Here is a 15,529-nt window from a genome sequence, read left to right on the forward strand (position 1 = left end):
ATTATCTCAATGAATGGATTCTTCCTTGCCAATGCAAAGTGCCATTATCGGTACAGTAACCCAACACACAGCCCAACATTTTCATTTAATTATCTGCGCTGGTAGATGTTTATCGTGCGCTTTGCATAGCCAGGTCACGTGGTAAACTCCTGGCCAATGACGGCGCAACCTTTCGTGCTCTCGTGCGCGTCAGAGTCATTTACTCTCCCCCGAATCAGTATCTCCTTTTCCTCAGTCTCTGGGCTTTTTTAAAAAGAGCCAGTACCCTTCAATGTTGGATGTCGTGCTATGACAACGTCACTGCTTCTCCGTCCGCGCTGGATCGACCCGTCGGTGATGTTCCTCTACGACAACGGCGACGGCTCCGATGAAGTGAGTAAGAACATGGAGGGCTTTGCTGGTGGCAACTTTGCGGCGAACCAGTGCAGAAATCTGATGGCGCATCCCCCGTCCCTGGCACCCAGCACCACATACTTGTCCAGCGACGTGCCCGCCTCTGGTATGGGGGAGCCGGTGAAGCAGTGCAGTCCGTGCTCGGCGGCCCAGAGCTCTTCCAGCGCCTCGCTGCCCTATGGATACTTTGGCAGCAGCTACTATCCGTGCAGAATGTCCCATCACAGCAGCATGAAGTCGTGCGGTTCGCAACCCCCCTCTGCGTATGGGGATAAATACATGGACTCCTCCGCGTCTGCGACTGACGACTATACGTCTCGGGCAAAGGAATTCGCTTTCTATCCCACGTATCCTTCTGGTCCGTACCAACCTGTTCCGAGCTATCTGGATGTGCCCGTGGTGCCCACTATCAGTGCGCCGTCGGAGGCCAGACACGAGACCCTGTTGCCCATGGATAGCTACCAGCCGTGGACTCTCACCGCGAACGGTTGGAATAGCCAAGTGTACTGCGCCAAAGAGCAGCCACAGGCAGGGCATATCTGGAAATCCTCTATACCAGGTAAGATTCAACACTAAAACATGGCATGACTGCTTTTGTTTGATTTGATTGAGTATTCATTTTTTTTTGGGGAGGGGGGAGGTTGGGGGCAAAATACGTATAATGTTGATCAGAATCCTCAAAAGTGCACAGCTGCATGGCGAACGTTGGTAGTTTTTCTTAAGGTGTCTGTGTCTGCTTTTCGTTCACCGTACAGACGCGGTGTCCCACGCAGCGGGGGACGCGGGCTCATACCGACGTGGACGGAAGAAGCGCGTGCCATACACCAAGGTGCAACTGAAGGAACTGGAGCGAGAGTACGCCGCCAATAAATTTATCACCAAGGATAAGCGGAGAAGGATATCGGCTCAGACTAATCTCTCCGAGAGACAGGTTACAATATGGTTTCAGAACCGACGTGTGAAGGAAAAGAAAGTGGTCAACAAAGTGAAAATAATCAGCTAGATATTTTTTCTTTTTGGCGGAATATAGGCCTGTCCATTGGAAATTAATACATACGCACGGGCGCGCACGCGTGCGCGCTAACTCCCCTCTCTCTCTCTCTCTCACACACACACACACACACACACACACACACACACACACACACACACACACACACACACACACACACACACACACACACGCACAATGAAACAGTCCACAATTCTGGATTTATGGATTGGGAGGGCTAACTTTTTTCGATTATTTGTTTGATGCACGTGATTCACCAGAAGTTTTGGAACCCAATTTCCTTCTATAATGCTCGGTTCTCTCTTTTCCTTCGTGTTGTAAAATATGTTTGACTGAGTCCGCATGTGGAAAAATATATGTGACATTTCTCTCTGAGCTCAGGAAATCAGACCTCATGAAGGCTGTCCTATGCCATTGAGATTTTACTTTTCCAAGTTTAACGAGAGTGTTAAATGCGGAGGTTCACCGGATTACATAAAGCATTTGGACTTTTGGTACATTTGACTAATAATAGCGTCCAACGCCTCTCCAAACAAGCCACATGGTTTACTTCCAAGATTTGTTTTTTCAAATGGACCCATGCTTCCGTTCATATTCAATATATGGTGCAATTCTTATTATAATGCATAGATAATCGTCCGGAATATGTCTTCATATTAATTATTGCTTTTATAATGTGTGCCTATTCATGGTTGTATATAACGTAAATTTCGGCATGGTTACTATCTTTGTGTGTTAAATATTTCTGTCTTGTCCATCCAAATAAAATATGGACAGTGAATTATAAGGCTATTATACACTATGAGTGGATTTTTAGGTTACCTCGGGAAGCGTTTATATTTATTAATGCAGGCCAATTATTTCATTGTTGTCAAACTTCCAAAATCCGCGGCCTATTTCTTTGTCATTAGGTCGGTCTATGGTTGTTTCAAATGGTTGTGATCTAACAATAGGCCAGTTAATTGACCTACACAATCTTTGCACACAATTATGTTTTTAAATGTATTATCATTGACCTGTTGAGCAATCAATTAGCTTTGCTTTACACCTACAGAGATCACATAGTGTAAAGAGCTGTACAGCTAGAGATGTGTGAGCTTCTACCGCCACCCAGTGGCTAATCAGGCGTATTGTGTGTCAATGAATTTCTTTCTTTTTTTATTGAATTCCAGTAAACGTACCTTGATATAACAACTACCAATGACAATGATGAGTACACTGCTCATTTATATTGCTTGTATATAATATTCTATATAATAATATACTCTTGGCTATGGTGACACGACCCAGAATACAACTAGTGTGGCCTGCGTTGTCTCGGTGTTGAGAGGTTAAAACGTCGCAAACACGCAACGATTTGTGTAAAACAACATTGACGACGACTTTGGAAATGTTCATTTACGGACTGTTCGGTAAGACAGTCATACCGTTTTAGAATTTTTTTAGAGTAGACCTACTTCCTAATAGGCCCACTGGACTCTCAACATAGCCGACGTGTCGAGGTTAACCTTTATGGCTACAGGCCACGGTATCCTAAACCCTAAACCCTTGAGGTTGTGGACTATTGTCCTGGTCGAATGTATGAGCTTTATAAACAGGTAAGCCTATTCGACGTATGAAATAGAAAATCCAGAACGAATAAAATATATCTGTTCCTGTAGGCTGCAGCAGGGCTCAGTTTGCGTTCAAAAGACGGTCGGGTGTTTCGGCGTATCGCCGCAGATTTCAGAACCAGGCCTAACATATCAGAATTTAGAAAGACGAGTGTTAAACACTTTGTGTCATACGTTATTGTTTTTATTATCTAACAATACAATTCATTTAATTTTTTGGGATTATTTAAAATGTACCCCTTTCATCCAAGAAGAAAAAACGCTATTCAGTTCAGTGTAACATGGGACTACACGATATCTACATCTATATCTATCTATATTTTATCTATGTATCAATAACTATATCAATATCTAGATAGAAAGATATATATATATACATATATATATGTAAATATATATATATATATATATATATATATATATATATATATATATATATATACACATATATATATGTAAATATATAGATAGATATTAATCGATATAAACATCTAGGCTATATAAATTCACATAGATAGATAGATATAGATATATAGAGATGTATGACAAAGAGAAGCTATTTATCATAAATGTATATTATCAAATGTATAATCCTGTTATATGATTATGGGATTACGCATAGGTCTACTCCTCTTCATAATATTTGATATAGTCGACTACCACTTACACTATACCAGGCCTACTGTAGACCTGTATGAACAGACACGGTCGCACAATAATGAGCGTATGAGAAAACTGTAGAGAGAGATGTTTTATTTTATCTAACATGTATAACTGAATACATTTCATGAATGTAGGCCTAGTAGACACGTTATGTGTAACTGACCCTATTCGCGTTAGAAATGTATTTGTATCCACTTTTCCAAAGAGTCACCTCTGCATTTCATTCTTTAGATTGCGGGTATTCACTCTATATTATTGGATCACACATTATACAATTATAAGACAATGCTTAAGTTTGCCGTCGCAACTTACTTACTTATTTATATATAGGCTATGCAAGATTGCTTCACTTAGCCTATGTGAAGCAACCTGTTAGTGTGTTTTCAACTATTCTTGTACTTGACAGAAACTAAACACAGGGTTGTTGTTTCGGACGAAATTGTCTTGTTATTAGAGAAAACTAAGTTAGAAATTTCAGTTTAAAAAAAAAAAAATAATAATAATAATAATAATAATAATAATTAAATTAAATATTGAATATTGGTGATGCAGTTGATATTACAGGTTGGCCTATCCCTTTACTTTGACACCAAAACGGATACACCACCAGTATACAAAATATAAAGGCCTACATAATCTTATATAGCCTTTAGTAAGATAACTAGATTCTTAAGCGTGACTCTAGTTGGGACAGTTGATTTTGGTCTTTTATATTTATAAATCGCCATAGCTTACGTTTGTGATTTATTGAAGCCCATATAAGCGAAGAAGCGGCAGCTATATGTCAATTGGAGAATAAAAATGAGTGTTGGACTAATACATGATTGAACTGCAGGTTTGGGGTAGACATGTTTGACGATCACATTTTGACCACAAACACGCGAAATCTGAGCCACCGCAAACGGCCCCTGGTCATACGTATGCACAGCGGCGCGCGCAGGTGTTACAAAATAATCCTAGGCTGCTTCGGGTGTATTAAAGGGCAAGACTGGAAAGTGTTACTTCCTGTACCATGAAATAAATAAAAGCTGGAAAGGGGACTGGGTTTATCCTCACGGGTTGAAATGACTCGAAGCTGGTTGGCTATGTGTATAAGCAGAGTAGCCACCCATTGGCTGGTGGTGAAGCAAAACAAGCGGTAACTCCCGCCTTCATTCCAAGTTTGATGGACAGCCCTTTCCCCGCCCACCAGACGCTCTTTGCCCAGCAATGCGTTTTTTTTCCAGAGCTTGGGCCTGTGTCAAACAGGATGTTGAACTTGATTCTCGGCGACAACGTGAGCTCTGCTGCCACCTTAAGGCAATTTAACGCAGTACATCACTTTGTGCAAGAGCGACATTATAGTATAGTTTTCGGCCGCTATTTCGATCTGGGTATAGGCCTACTATCACTTATATCTTATATTCGATTATTTTAAATCATATATCATGCATCATTTTGTTTTACAGGTTCCACTGTTTCTCGCCTTTTTTTGTTGCTGTTTGTTTACAAATGTAGTGGAACGCTAGCAGAAAGAAAATATTGTCATGTGTTTTTCATTTGTCAATCTATGGTTTTATTATCACGTGTTTGCGCACACAAGCATTCTGTAAGAAAGTACGAAAACATGAGTTAGAATGTGATAAGGACCCAAGGAGACCCAATGCGAACGCATGATAATCTGGTTTTAATGGTGTGTTCTGGATACCCACCTTGCGTAATAACGGCGCTGGCCGCCCAACCCATGACACTAGGAGTTGGTCTGAAACGTAATCGTGTAGCAGACCAACCTAGACGGCCATCCGCCAAATGAACAACGCCATTGTTTCCTTTCTCTTTGCAGTTTAAAGCAATCTAGGAATGCTTTGCAGTCCGTTAATGTTTCCAATATAGTAGGCTACCATTTTGTGTAAACAAAATATTGCTATCTAAATGAATGGTGACTAAATCCATCCCATAGGCCGCTACAATAGACACATCCGTACATTGAAATTGCTCTGCTCGTTATATAGTGTCCATCAGACGAAATTAACATTGCAACCTATACAATGTGTAGCTCTAATTCTGCAGCAGCCCAGGACGGCAAACGAGGTTTGAATGTTAGCTCCTTAAGAGACTATTATCAAATGTTAGAAAAAAGGCAGTCGCTTGCTTCAACCTAGATCCTAATTCCATCTCCAAAAGCCATTAGCCATATTTCTTGGTCAAATCCGATCTTCTGTTTGTAGAAGTTGCAAGTTTCTATAGGCTATTACCTTAATTGCCGTCTAGTTTGGAACATTTATTTAAACATTTGTGTACCTACGTCATTGTACATCCTTTCTACTGTATTAGGTTGCATATGGCTCTATCTCAGACATTTAATAACACATGGCATGGATCTGTAGGCCGTCTCGTCCCGTCTAGTCATTGTCGAATGTATTTTGCACTCTCAAAAGACTAAGGCGATATTTTTGGCCCTCCGCATGTATTTGCATTGAAATTTGGTAGTCTTATAGCCTATGTGGACTAATTATTGAAATTTTCCGTGATGTTGAACGTGTCTCGTCTATGTCCTTAATTTGAGGTTATATGAGGCTACGATGCAAAAAAAAAAAGAAGCAGTCTGTGGATTTGGTCTCGTTTATATCTTTTGTGTGGGACGGGTCTGGTAGGCTACGACACATTTGTAATCACTGAAGCGTCTGAAGTCTTCCCCGAATTAATATCATTTAACATAAGCCAGCAACCAATACCAGAAAAGTTACAAATAACATTCTGCTCGTTGATACAAACATTAGTTTAATATATTAAAAATATCTTACTCCACGAAAGAACGAGAAGACGAAACGTGCACCGAAACGGAGGAGGCGCGTAATATAGAGCTTATAGGCCTATTTGTTCCCCGAATTAGCCTACTTGATTGTTTTAGACAATTTAAACAACACTTATATATGTTCAAAGATTGAAATGCATATTTAGTATGTATTTCCATAGAAATTTGATATAAAGTGTTGAAGATGTTGCATGAAATTCCAGAGGATTATCTCTCCTCTTCGGTCCTCAATCGCATTTTTAAAAATGTGGGTTTTATAGGCTCCCAATACAAATCAATTAACGGTATGTGTCTTAATATGACGTTGAATAAAGTCCAAATTTGACATTTTCTTTTCCAATGTCGATTAGACGAATGTCCCTCCCTTTGACCGTGGAGTTGAGCTGACTCCCCGACGCTGCAGCGTCCTTTCCTGGGTGGTCAAGTCTCTTCTCTTCGACCCGCTTTTGCGTCACCTGTGGATAAATGGACATTTTATAGTTAATAATAACTTATGCCAGATGTGTTAAAACGAATGCAAAATAAATTCTGAGTTAGAACTGTTTTTTTTTTTAGAACTCTTTTTCAAGACGCATCAGCCCACTGTTACCCACAACGAAAACAGGACTGACTGATTCACCCGATTACATTCAAGTTCAAAATGGTCGAATCACAATATGTTCTATCAGCCTGTGTTACACACTGATCCCTTTGATTTACAGGAAGAAATACTGTCCAAACCAATCCGTCGGAGGCAATTTCTGGATGTTTTGGATTAACAACATGGCAAGTTTGAGCTCATATGAATGAAAACCACAGCTATGAATACCATTCTAGCTGTGAACATACCTTTTAAGGATTTTCCTCACGTAAGGCTACTTTCACTTGTCTTGGACCCTCTTATTCAGTATAAGAGCAGCCTTCTATAAAGTGTGTTTGGCTTAACTCATTTGGCCGTCACACTATAATGTTTGGCTTTTCCAAAGCCATTTTACATGTTACAATTATCCGACGGTAGCAGCTATAGGCCTATAACATGCAGTGGACTTAGTGCCGACAAATGAATGAGGCCGGAGGCTTTCCATTTCTTTCAAACTACAGCTTTCTTTGAAAAATCCCAAGTGTGGCAATTTAGCCTTACTTTATTGTCTTACGTCGCTGACAGCGTGAAACTGTGCTACAGAAGCACCCCAGACGTAATTGTTGTCTTGTTGTCTAACAGCGTTTTATGGCACAAAGGTAGAGGCTGTCGGGAATGGGGTTGTATTCGTGTTGCGAACATCAATGTTAAAGGGAGGTTTTGGATGCGTTTTACGTATTTAAAACCTGATCTGAACGTGCCTAATTGTGTTTAGATAGATTGACCAAAGAATACATTCGTTTTTGCAATTAATTTCAATTAAATACTTACTTTTTTGTACGATTTAGCATTTATGTCAAATTCAAAAGAATGAGCAGCATTGGTTGACGTGATTCCATGAATGCAATTGCCTTAAAGCAATATGTAGGCATGACCTTTCCCTCTCCATATGATACAAATGGATAGGTCTGCTTTATAGATCCATGCAAAGTTCATTACATTTTTCGACATTGAAATCTCTTCATACATATATATATATATGTTTATATTCATAAATATTTACATATACATATATTTGTCCCCTTTGGAAAACTCTGGCATGCAAGCCAAATGTAAAAGCAATCAGGAGCCTTCATCCGGGGCATGCTGTGCCCTTAAATGGTGTCAAAGTCTTGTATAGGACTCTGCGGCTGGGCAGCGGGCCTCTCCCTCCCCCGAACTTGAAGTCGACCGCGCAGACAAAGGTTTGGCTTTGAATGCGTTCAAGCAACAAATCCTATTCTTGCCTAATTAAAAACTACATCTTCACTGATCACAGGCTTAATACTTGAATCTACACGATTGTCCTCGTGCGCATGTCAACGAGAGAAGTTGACGTTTTACATATAGCCGATATGCCTTGCCCACATTTGCTTGTTCTCGTAACATTCATTTATTTCACAAGGGATGGGTTACAACATTGTTTTAGTTAGCCAACTTGGTAACTGCATACAGTGACAACAAATACCAAATTAAACAATACATTTTTTCTAATTATCCAGAAATATAAACAAAAAACGTTTGGACAATGTTATAGGCCTACCCGTAGTTATACAAACATCGCGTATATGCGATTCCTACCTGGTAGCTCCTGTGTAGTTGTAGCATGTGGGAGCTGTGTGTGAATATCTCTCAGTCCGGTTAGGTGGGACTTTCTATCACGCATGGCCAGTTGTGTGGTGTCTGGCCGGGGAGGAAAAGGGGAGCAGTAGAATACTATAGGAGCTATAAAAAACACAAGTCTGTGCAGCACTGGCTTCGCTTTCCCTGGGCATCCTGTGCTCAATTGCAGCTGAAAAGCTAAACACAAGTCATAGAATTTGTCTGGATTGCCCGGGAGAGGCGGAGCGTGTGTTCCCAAACACCGTGGAGTTGTTTGTGTCAATACAAATTCTCCAAATAAAAGTACCCCATGGACATGACCTATGAGCACGAACCGTGCATGGGGTTAGTCTGTTTCACACTGTCGTAGCGGTGTTAGTAGCTACTTCAGGGTTCTAGTGAACGTGATAGTTTGAGATTGTGTTACACGATGTCGTCGAGCCTTGATTTGGATCCGTGTGTTTATGTCGCTTGGATTCGACTGCGGTATAGGGCCATGGGGGAGTCCTAGCTCTCCTAATCCGAGCTCAGAGCTCCCATTCACAACACATTAGAGTCAAGTTGCAGCCCGGTGCAAAGCTAGTTCCACGGTGGCCTCTTTGAAGTGCTAAGAACAGAAACCAATGAGTGCGCGGTGTGACAGATTATCCGATTCTTAAATTTGCTGTTAACGCCTGGATATTTTTTTAAGCATATCAGCGAAGGTTTTTATCTATTCTGCTGCTACACATACAAAACATATATGCATTGCAGAATATCTTAGATAATTGTCAAGTAGATCTTCCCTATAGAAATTAATTAGGCCTACTCTATAGGAAATTGGAAGAAGAATTGACATTTCTTCCTTTTTTAAATAACAGCCTGCACTGGAATGGTTAGATGAACAGCATATAGGCCTATCACATATAATTGAACTGTGAGCTATGTTGTTATTTAAAAATAGGTGGATATAAAAACTACTAAATGAATACCAAGAACTAAGAATTCTTATCTCATGGCTGTAACATTTTAGCCTGAAAAAACTAGAAAGAGTACTGCAGTAGCCTGCTTACCCATAACTTCAGCAATGGCGCACGTTGATCGAATAAACCACATTTGTTGTTGGTTCTGTGTGTGTGCGCGTGTGCGTGTGTGTGTGTGTGTGTGTGCGTGTGTGTGTGCGTGTGTGTGTGTGTGTGTGTGTGTGTGTGTGTGTGTGTGTGTGTGTGTGTGTGTGTGTGTGTGTGTGTGTGTGTGTGTGTGTGTGTGTGCACGTGTGTCTGTAGGCTATTATTTGGTCCTCAGTCCAATAGGCCGCATTTCAAGCTATGCTTTGTTACCCAACCCCGCTTCACTATTTATTATTTATGCGCTTTTAAAAACAAATAAAGGCCTAAAGGCTAGTGTATTTATGGGTTGTTCAGATTGTAAAGCAACCTTCAAAACTTTCCGTAGTTGACGTTGTTTATTTTGGTTTGTTTTTGTCCATGTTGTGTTTATTTTTGGTGTTCTTTGTTTGTTTGGTTTTAAATGTGTTTGCTAATCTTTACAATAATATGTAGACCTATACACAAATAACGACACGTTGAGTGTAGTAACGCCGAAAATCAACAGTCAAATGAACATGACCCTGAACCAAATCCAGTAAACTGAAGGAATGTATCTATAACGATATGCGCAATGCATGCGTAAAGAATTCCTATTTGCCTATAACTAATATTTACATAAATAACATACATCAGTAGATGTAAGTTAATTTATAATAGGACAATGAAGGGTGAGAGAGTGTCTTGAATCACAATTAATTATGCACAATTTACATGTAATTGAGAACTTAAAGCTATCACCACTAGCACTTCAGCAATTGGTCTAGTAATGACATTGAACGAAGCAAAGGTTGTTCTTCGTCTTTCGGCTGGATATGTTGTTATTTGAACAACGATCAATTTATAGTTAATCCGATTTATATTAAGGGATTAATTTTAGACCATCGTAGCGATAAAATAATGTCAGGCTTCAGGAAGCAGCAGGGTTATGCTTCATACTTACTGTGTTAAACAGACACACACACACACACACACAAACACACACACACGTACACGCGTACAGACGTACACACGTGCACACACACGCACGCGCGCACACATACACCCCCCCTCCCAGCGCACACACACGCACACACACACACACACACACACACACACACACACACACACACACACACACACACACACACACACACACACACACACACACACACACACACACACACACACACACACACTGAAAAGCTGTCAATTTCTGTCGTTGGTCACGTGACCTACGCCTCCCTGGAATGGATGGAGATGGCTCACCACGTCAGCCTACGTCTCAAAATTTCTGCCTCGCGAACCTGCTTCAAAGAGGCACGAGCCACGACGATACAGAGCCATGTTAAAGGCGGCTAAAGAGACGAACCGCAGATAGAGCAGTGGCGTAAAGGAATGATGGATTTTGACGAGAGGGTCCCCGTCGGATCGAACATGTATTTGCCTAGTTGCACCTACTACGTGTCGGCGGGGGCTGATTTTTCTGGTCTGCCCTCGTTTTTGTCCCAGACCCCGTCTACCCGCCCCATGACATACTCGTACTCCTCTAACCTCCCGCAAGTCCAGCCCGTCCGAGAAGTAACGTTCAGGGACTACGCTGCTATTGACGCGTCCGCTAAATGGGCTCACCGTGGAAATTTGCCCCAATGCTACACCACTGCAGAGGATATGGTGCACAGAGACTGTCTGTCTGCACAGTCGGCGGCGGTGGGGGACATGTTCGCCAAAAACAACCCTGCTGCAGCCTACCACCACCACCACCACACGGGCACGGGCTCTGCCTCCAACTTCTACGGTAACGTGGGTCGAAACGGCGTGCTTCCCCAGGCGTTCGACCAGTTTTTTGAGACGGCATACGGCAACGCGTCAAACGAGAGTCCCTCGACGAACGACTGCTCTGGGGACAAAGCGGCGACCAAGCAGCCCGGCTCGGCGCAGGACAGCGCGCCGTCGTGTCGGGACTCGGAGGGCAAGGAGCCTCGGGAGGAGACCAGCAGCCCAGAGTCATCTTCCGGCAACAATGAGGAGAAATCGAGCAGCAGCAGTACGTATTAAGTCAGCGCCTCGGTTATGAGAGAAAGTTTGCAAAGTAGCGCACTCCTGTTAAAATGTTTATATGCGGTTTTATAAGCATATAAGGTTTATAGAGGGCCTGTAGATTCCCCCCAACAAAACTTTGTTATAAACTGCGGGATCACGTGCTTGGAATTGAAATTGGCCGTGACTGAACAGGGTGCTGTGTTTTCTAGCCACTAAAGTTGAAAAAAATATGAATGTGATTCCATGGTGTCTTAATGTCCACAACGGTGAATCATAAATGTACCAGTTTCACGGTTTCCTAGCTTTAAAGGAAGACTTGGAATGGAATGAGGGTGGTGCCTGTGAGGATTTCGGTTTGGTAGTACGACGACCTTTTGTGCGTTGAGTGTTTTGAATATTTGTCTTCACACTGTAGTTTTAATAGGAACGTCTTCAATAAGAATTTGCATTGGACTCGTTTGTGTGCAAGCTTTCCCCGGTCTTCCTCGATAAGGTCAATGCTCAAGTGTAATCTCCGGAAGGGAAGTGGAGCAAGCCACTGGTCAATAATTGCATGACCTATTACTATGCTATGGCATGAGGTTTAATAAATAATAGATCAGGGTTGATAATATCATATAATATATTATATCTATATACGATATCATGTAATATTATAGCCTACATTCTGTCTGTGTGTTTGTTTGTTTTTTGTGACCGATACCTTCTGTGTCTCTTTCTCTGTCTCTTCTTTTCCCCGTTTTAGGTGGACAACGGACGCGTAAGAAAAGGTGTCCTTATTCCAAATATCAAATCAGAGAACTAGAGAGAGAATTCTTTTTCAGTGTGTATATCAACAAGGAGAAGCGACTGCAGCTCTCTCGGATGCTCAACCTCACCGACCGACAAGTCAAGATTTGGTTTCAGAATCGTCGAATGAAGGAGAAGAAATTAAACAGAGACCGGTTACAATATTATACTTCCAATCCTCTCCTTTAGGATGTAAAGCCCTAGAGCAGTTACCGACATGGCTGCTGCAGAAGTGTCCGTGTTTCCAGACCGCATCCGAGCTGTGAATTTGCAGAGTAAATTTTGTACAACAGTGACCGCAGCAGCCACCACTGCTCAACGGTTAATTTCAAGTTCGAGGACAACGGTGTAATACTCCCCTGGTTTGAAACATTTCAAGAATATGAGTAAAAAAAACGACAATACTTCGACCTCACTCTTAAGACCTTGAATATGGACTTCATATGGATTTTAGTCTGGCTCAATAAGAGTTTACAGAGGCCTGGGTGGACATGAGACTTGGGATCTCCGACGAAGACGTCTCGTTTCTTTGGTTTTCTCTTTACGTGGACATAATTACCAGTCTAAATTGACTGATTCTGTGTATTTTGTAATCAAAAAGTTTATTTTATTTGTTCTGTTTTTGAATCAGAAATGTGGTAGGCCTAATATTGTGGCTTTATGATGATATATGATATATTACTTACATCATTTAGACGGACTTTGGTGTGACCAAATAATGCGTTTGAGCGGATGCGAATGTAATGGATGTGTTCTTTTTTTAAATTGTATTTATTTTATAGCCAATTGTTTACTATTGAATTTCGTAGTAGGCCTACGACAAACTAATTGAAAAATACACCGGAAGAGAGTCTACTATTATTCCGTGTTCCTATTGAGCAAGACAGCAATCCGATAATTTTCTGTCTGGCGGCAAATATGTTTTTATCTTGGCCTATATCATAAACCACCATAATCATTTAATACTTATTCATTCAACGTATTGAATAATCCGCTATTGAAAACGCGATAACAAGTTGCACTGAGATATACGCCTACACGCGTATCACAAGCAACGCAAAGCAATTTGCCTGATTCTTTCAAGATATCTATTTACAAGATATATATCATTCTTTTATCAATTCATAATTATTTGGAGTTTTACAGTGTAGGCTAATTATGAACAATAAATACATTTAGCCTTCTATTGTGGCACGGCTGGGCACGAGCGTTGATGCATTTCTTGGTTTGCCAAAAATATTCTGTATTAGCCTATATTATATTTCCAAATTAAAAATGAAAAGATTATCAGAACATTTTGTCTTGGTTTGTATTTCTGAATCACTGCTTTTCCTGTTCAAGAATGTACCCACGCACATGACTATCCGTTGAACAGTCAAGCTCATGGCAATCCAATATTTCAATAACAGAACAAAGCACAATATGGTACAAACATTTATGAATGGTTATTTATGTATTAGGCTTTGAATTGACAGACAACAAGGTATGCCTGTGACATTATTGGCACATCAAATAGGCCTGTATGCTAAACCAAACTGGACCTCCCAAAGACAAGAGGACTCTCTCTGTGTATGCCTACTTTATAGTTGTGTGTACTAAGCTAAATCAAATAGCCTACATTATACATGCGTAATACACTAAGCAATAGCGTCCTATGTTTCCTGCCTGCTATATAAATAAAAAATAAAAAAGTTGCCTTAATAACATATATTTCTTATTAATCAATTCAGATAGCCCTGTGTTGCGTTGCTGTGTGGGTCTGCTTAAGAAGCCTACATTGTCACACCCTGCTAGTGTACGGTTCAACGACACTCTCCTTCAGCGAGCCACGCCATATTTGTTGTTGCTATCACTGTGTTTATGAGGGCTCGCCGCAGTGCATTGGCGTTCATATATGACAGTCGAAAGGGCAATAAACGCGAGGAAAAAGGCTGAAGTTTATGGTTGCCTCGCTCTGCCACAGTCCGGCCTTGCTTTGCGCATCCTTTACTGCGCGCAGGAATTCCGTCCCTAATTACGAGACATCCTCCTCGTTGCCGCAGCAACGCGGTCATAAAAGCTGTCTGAAAGTCTGGAGCATTTGTACAATTGGAGTGCAGTGCAATAAACCGTCTGAGAACCAAGGTTATTAACTGTGTTACCGGGGAGGTGAGAGCGACGACAGGGGAGAGGACAGATAGGAAAACTCTCTGCATGTTGGCCCTCGCGCCTTCTCGCCATTCGACAGCGTTGTTCCCATCGCTGGGTTCCTCCGGCTCAGAGTAGAACAACACGGGGAGCGACTGGGCACGAGGCCCTGGCTTGGCTACACCACAGGGTGGCGCTGATGGGACCAATGTCACGGCCGAGGATCTTTTTGTCTTCGCGCACACAGTAAGGCTATCCACAATATCGCGTTGATACTGGGAAACGTTTGTTAACATAATCTGCTGTCGGCCTTCGCCCATTCTTTTCTGCTGCCAATCCATCATTATTGTTTTTGGTGGTGCGTGGGGTAGCCTACACTAAGTACCCGACTACGTGTGCATTTGTTTCTGCTGCTAACTAGGCCCGTACGGTAGGCTAAGTACAAGCGTTCCCGGGGGCCCTAATAAGGTAACACATCTGTGCCAAAACTCCATGCTGCATGTGCTATTCATTTTGCTGAGCTCGGCTTTTTATGATTGAGTGTAGGCTCGTTCTACCTGGGTAAATTTCAATCCCATAGCCTGCAACCCGACGACGCCTGATGGCGCTTTTCTTCTTTCGGGAATGTTCTATTGCAGGATTTCTGGACCATTCTGAATGCCTACATCAGGGGATTTTTTTTTTTTATCAAACTAAATTGGTTGGTTTAATTATCTGGGTTTTTATTACCATCTCTGCAAATGTTCATATTTTTTAAATAATCAATTGTAACGAGGTTTGATTTCCTTAGGAAATTAAAAAAGTCCTATGACTTGCGTGTGTGGGTAGGAT

The 15,529-nt window shown here is 41.5% G+C and overlaps 3 protein-coding genes across 3 annotated transcripts in view; all 3 read left to right on the plus strand.

Annotated features, from left to right (window-relative positions):
* Positions 1–168: 168 nt before the first annotated feature.
* Positions 169–2,599, plus strand: hoxa13a (homeobox A13a). Its single transcript, XM_060043598.1, has 2 exons — positions 169–952; positions 1,149–2,599. The coding sequence occupies exons 1-2, from the start codon at positions 289–291 to the stop codon at positions 1,394–1,396; spliced, it is 912 nt and encodes a 303-aa protein (XP_059899581.1). The 5' UTR covers positions 169–288; the 3' UTR covers positions 1,397–2,599.
* Positions 2,600–10,858: 8,259 nt separating this feature from the next.
* On the plus strand, positions 10,859–13,864 carry LOC132451103 (homeobox protein Hox-A11a-like). Its single transcript, XM_060043397.1, has 2 exons — positions 10,859–11,786; positions 12,528–13,864. The coding sequence occupies exons 1-2, from the start codon at positions 11,138–11,140 to the stop codon at positions 12,758–12,760; spliced, it is 882 nt and encodes a 293-aa protein (XP_059899380.1). The 5' UTR covers positions 10,859–11,137; the 3' UTR covers positions 12,761–13,864.
* A 563-nt stretch (positions 13,865–14,427) lies between these two features.
* LOC132451130 (homeobox protein Hox-A10-like) overlaps positions 14,428–15,529 on the plus strand; it is a 7,804-nt gene continuing 6,702 nt past the window's right edge. The window contains exon 1 of the mRNA XM_060043436.1: positions 14,428–14,944. The gene's annotated coding sequence lies outside the window, so the exon portion shown is untranslated. The remainder of the gene's footprint in view (positions 14,945–15,529) is intronic.

This window comes from Gadus macrocephalus, chromosome 22, assembly GCF_031168955.1.
Source record: "Gadus macrocephalus chromosome 22, ASM3116895v1".
Taxonomy (NCBI): domain Eukaryota; kingdom Metazoa; phylum Chordata; class Actinopteri; order Gadiformes; family Gadidae; genus Gadus; species Gadus macrocephalus.

Excerpts from the sequence above, each read along its gene's own strand:
- LOC132451103 (XM_060043397.1), top strand. The coding sequence starts at position 11,138 with ATGATGGATTTTGACGAGAGGGTCCCCGTCGGATCGAACATGTATTTG. Across the intron at positions 11,787-12,527 it reads GGAGAAATCGAGCAGCAGCA|GTGGACAACGGACGCGTAAG; the intron begins GTACGTATTAAG and ends TCCCCGTTTTAG.
- hoxa13a (XM_060043598.1), top strand. The coding sequence starts at position 289 with ATGACAACGTCACTGCTTCTCCGTCCGCGCTGGATCGACCCGTCGGTG. Across the intron at positions 953-1,148 it reads CTGGAAATCCTCTATACCAG|ACGCGGTGTCCCACGCAGCG; the intron begins GTAAGATTCAAC and ends TTCACCGTACAG.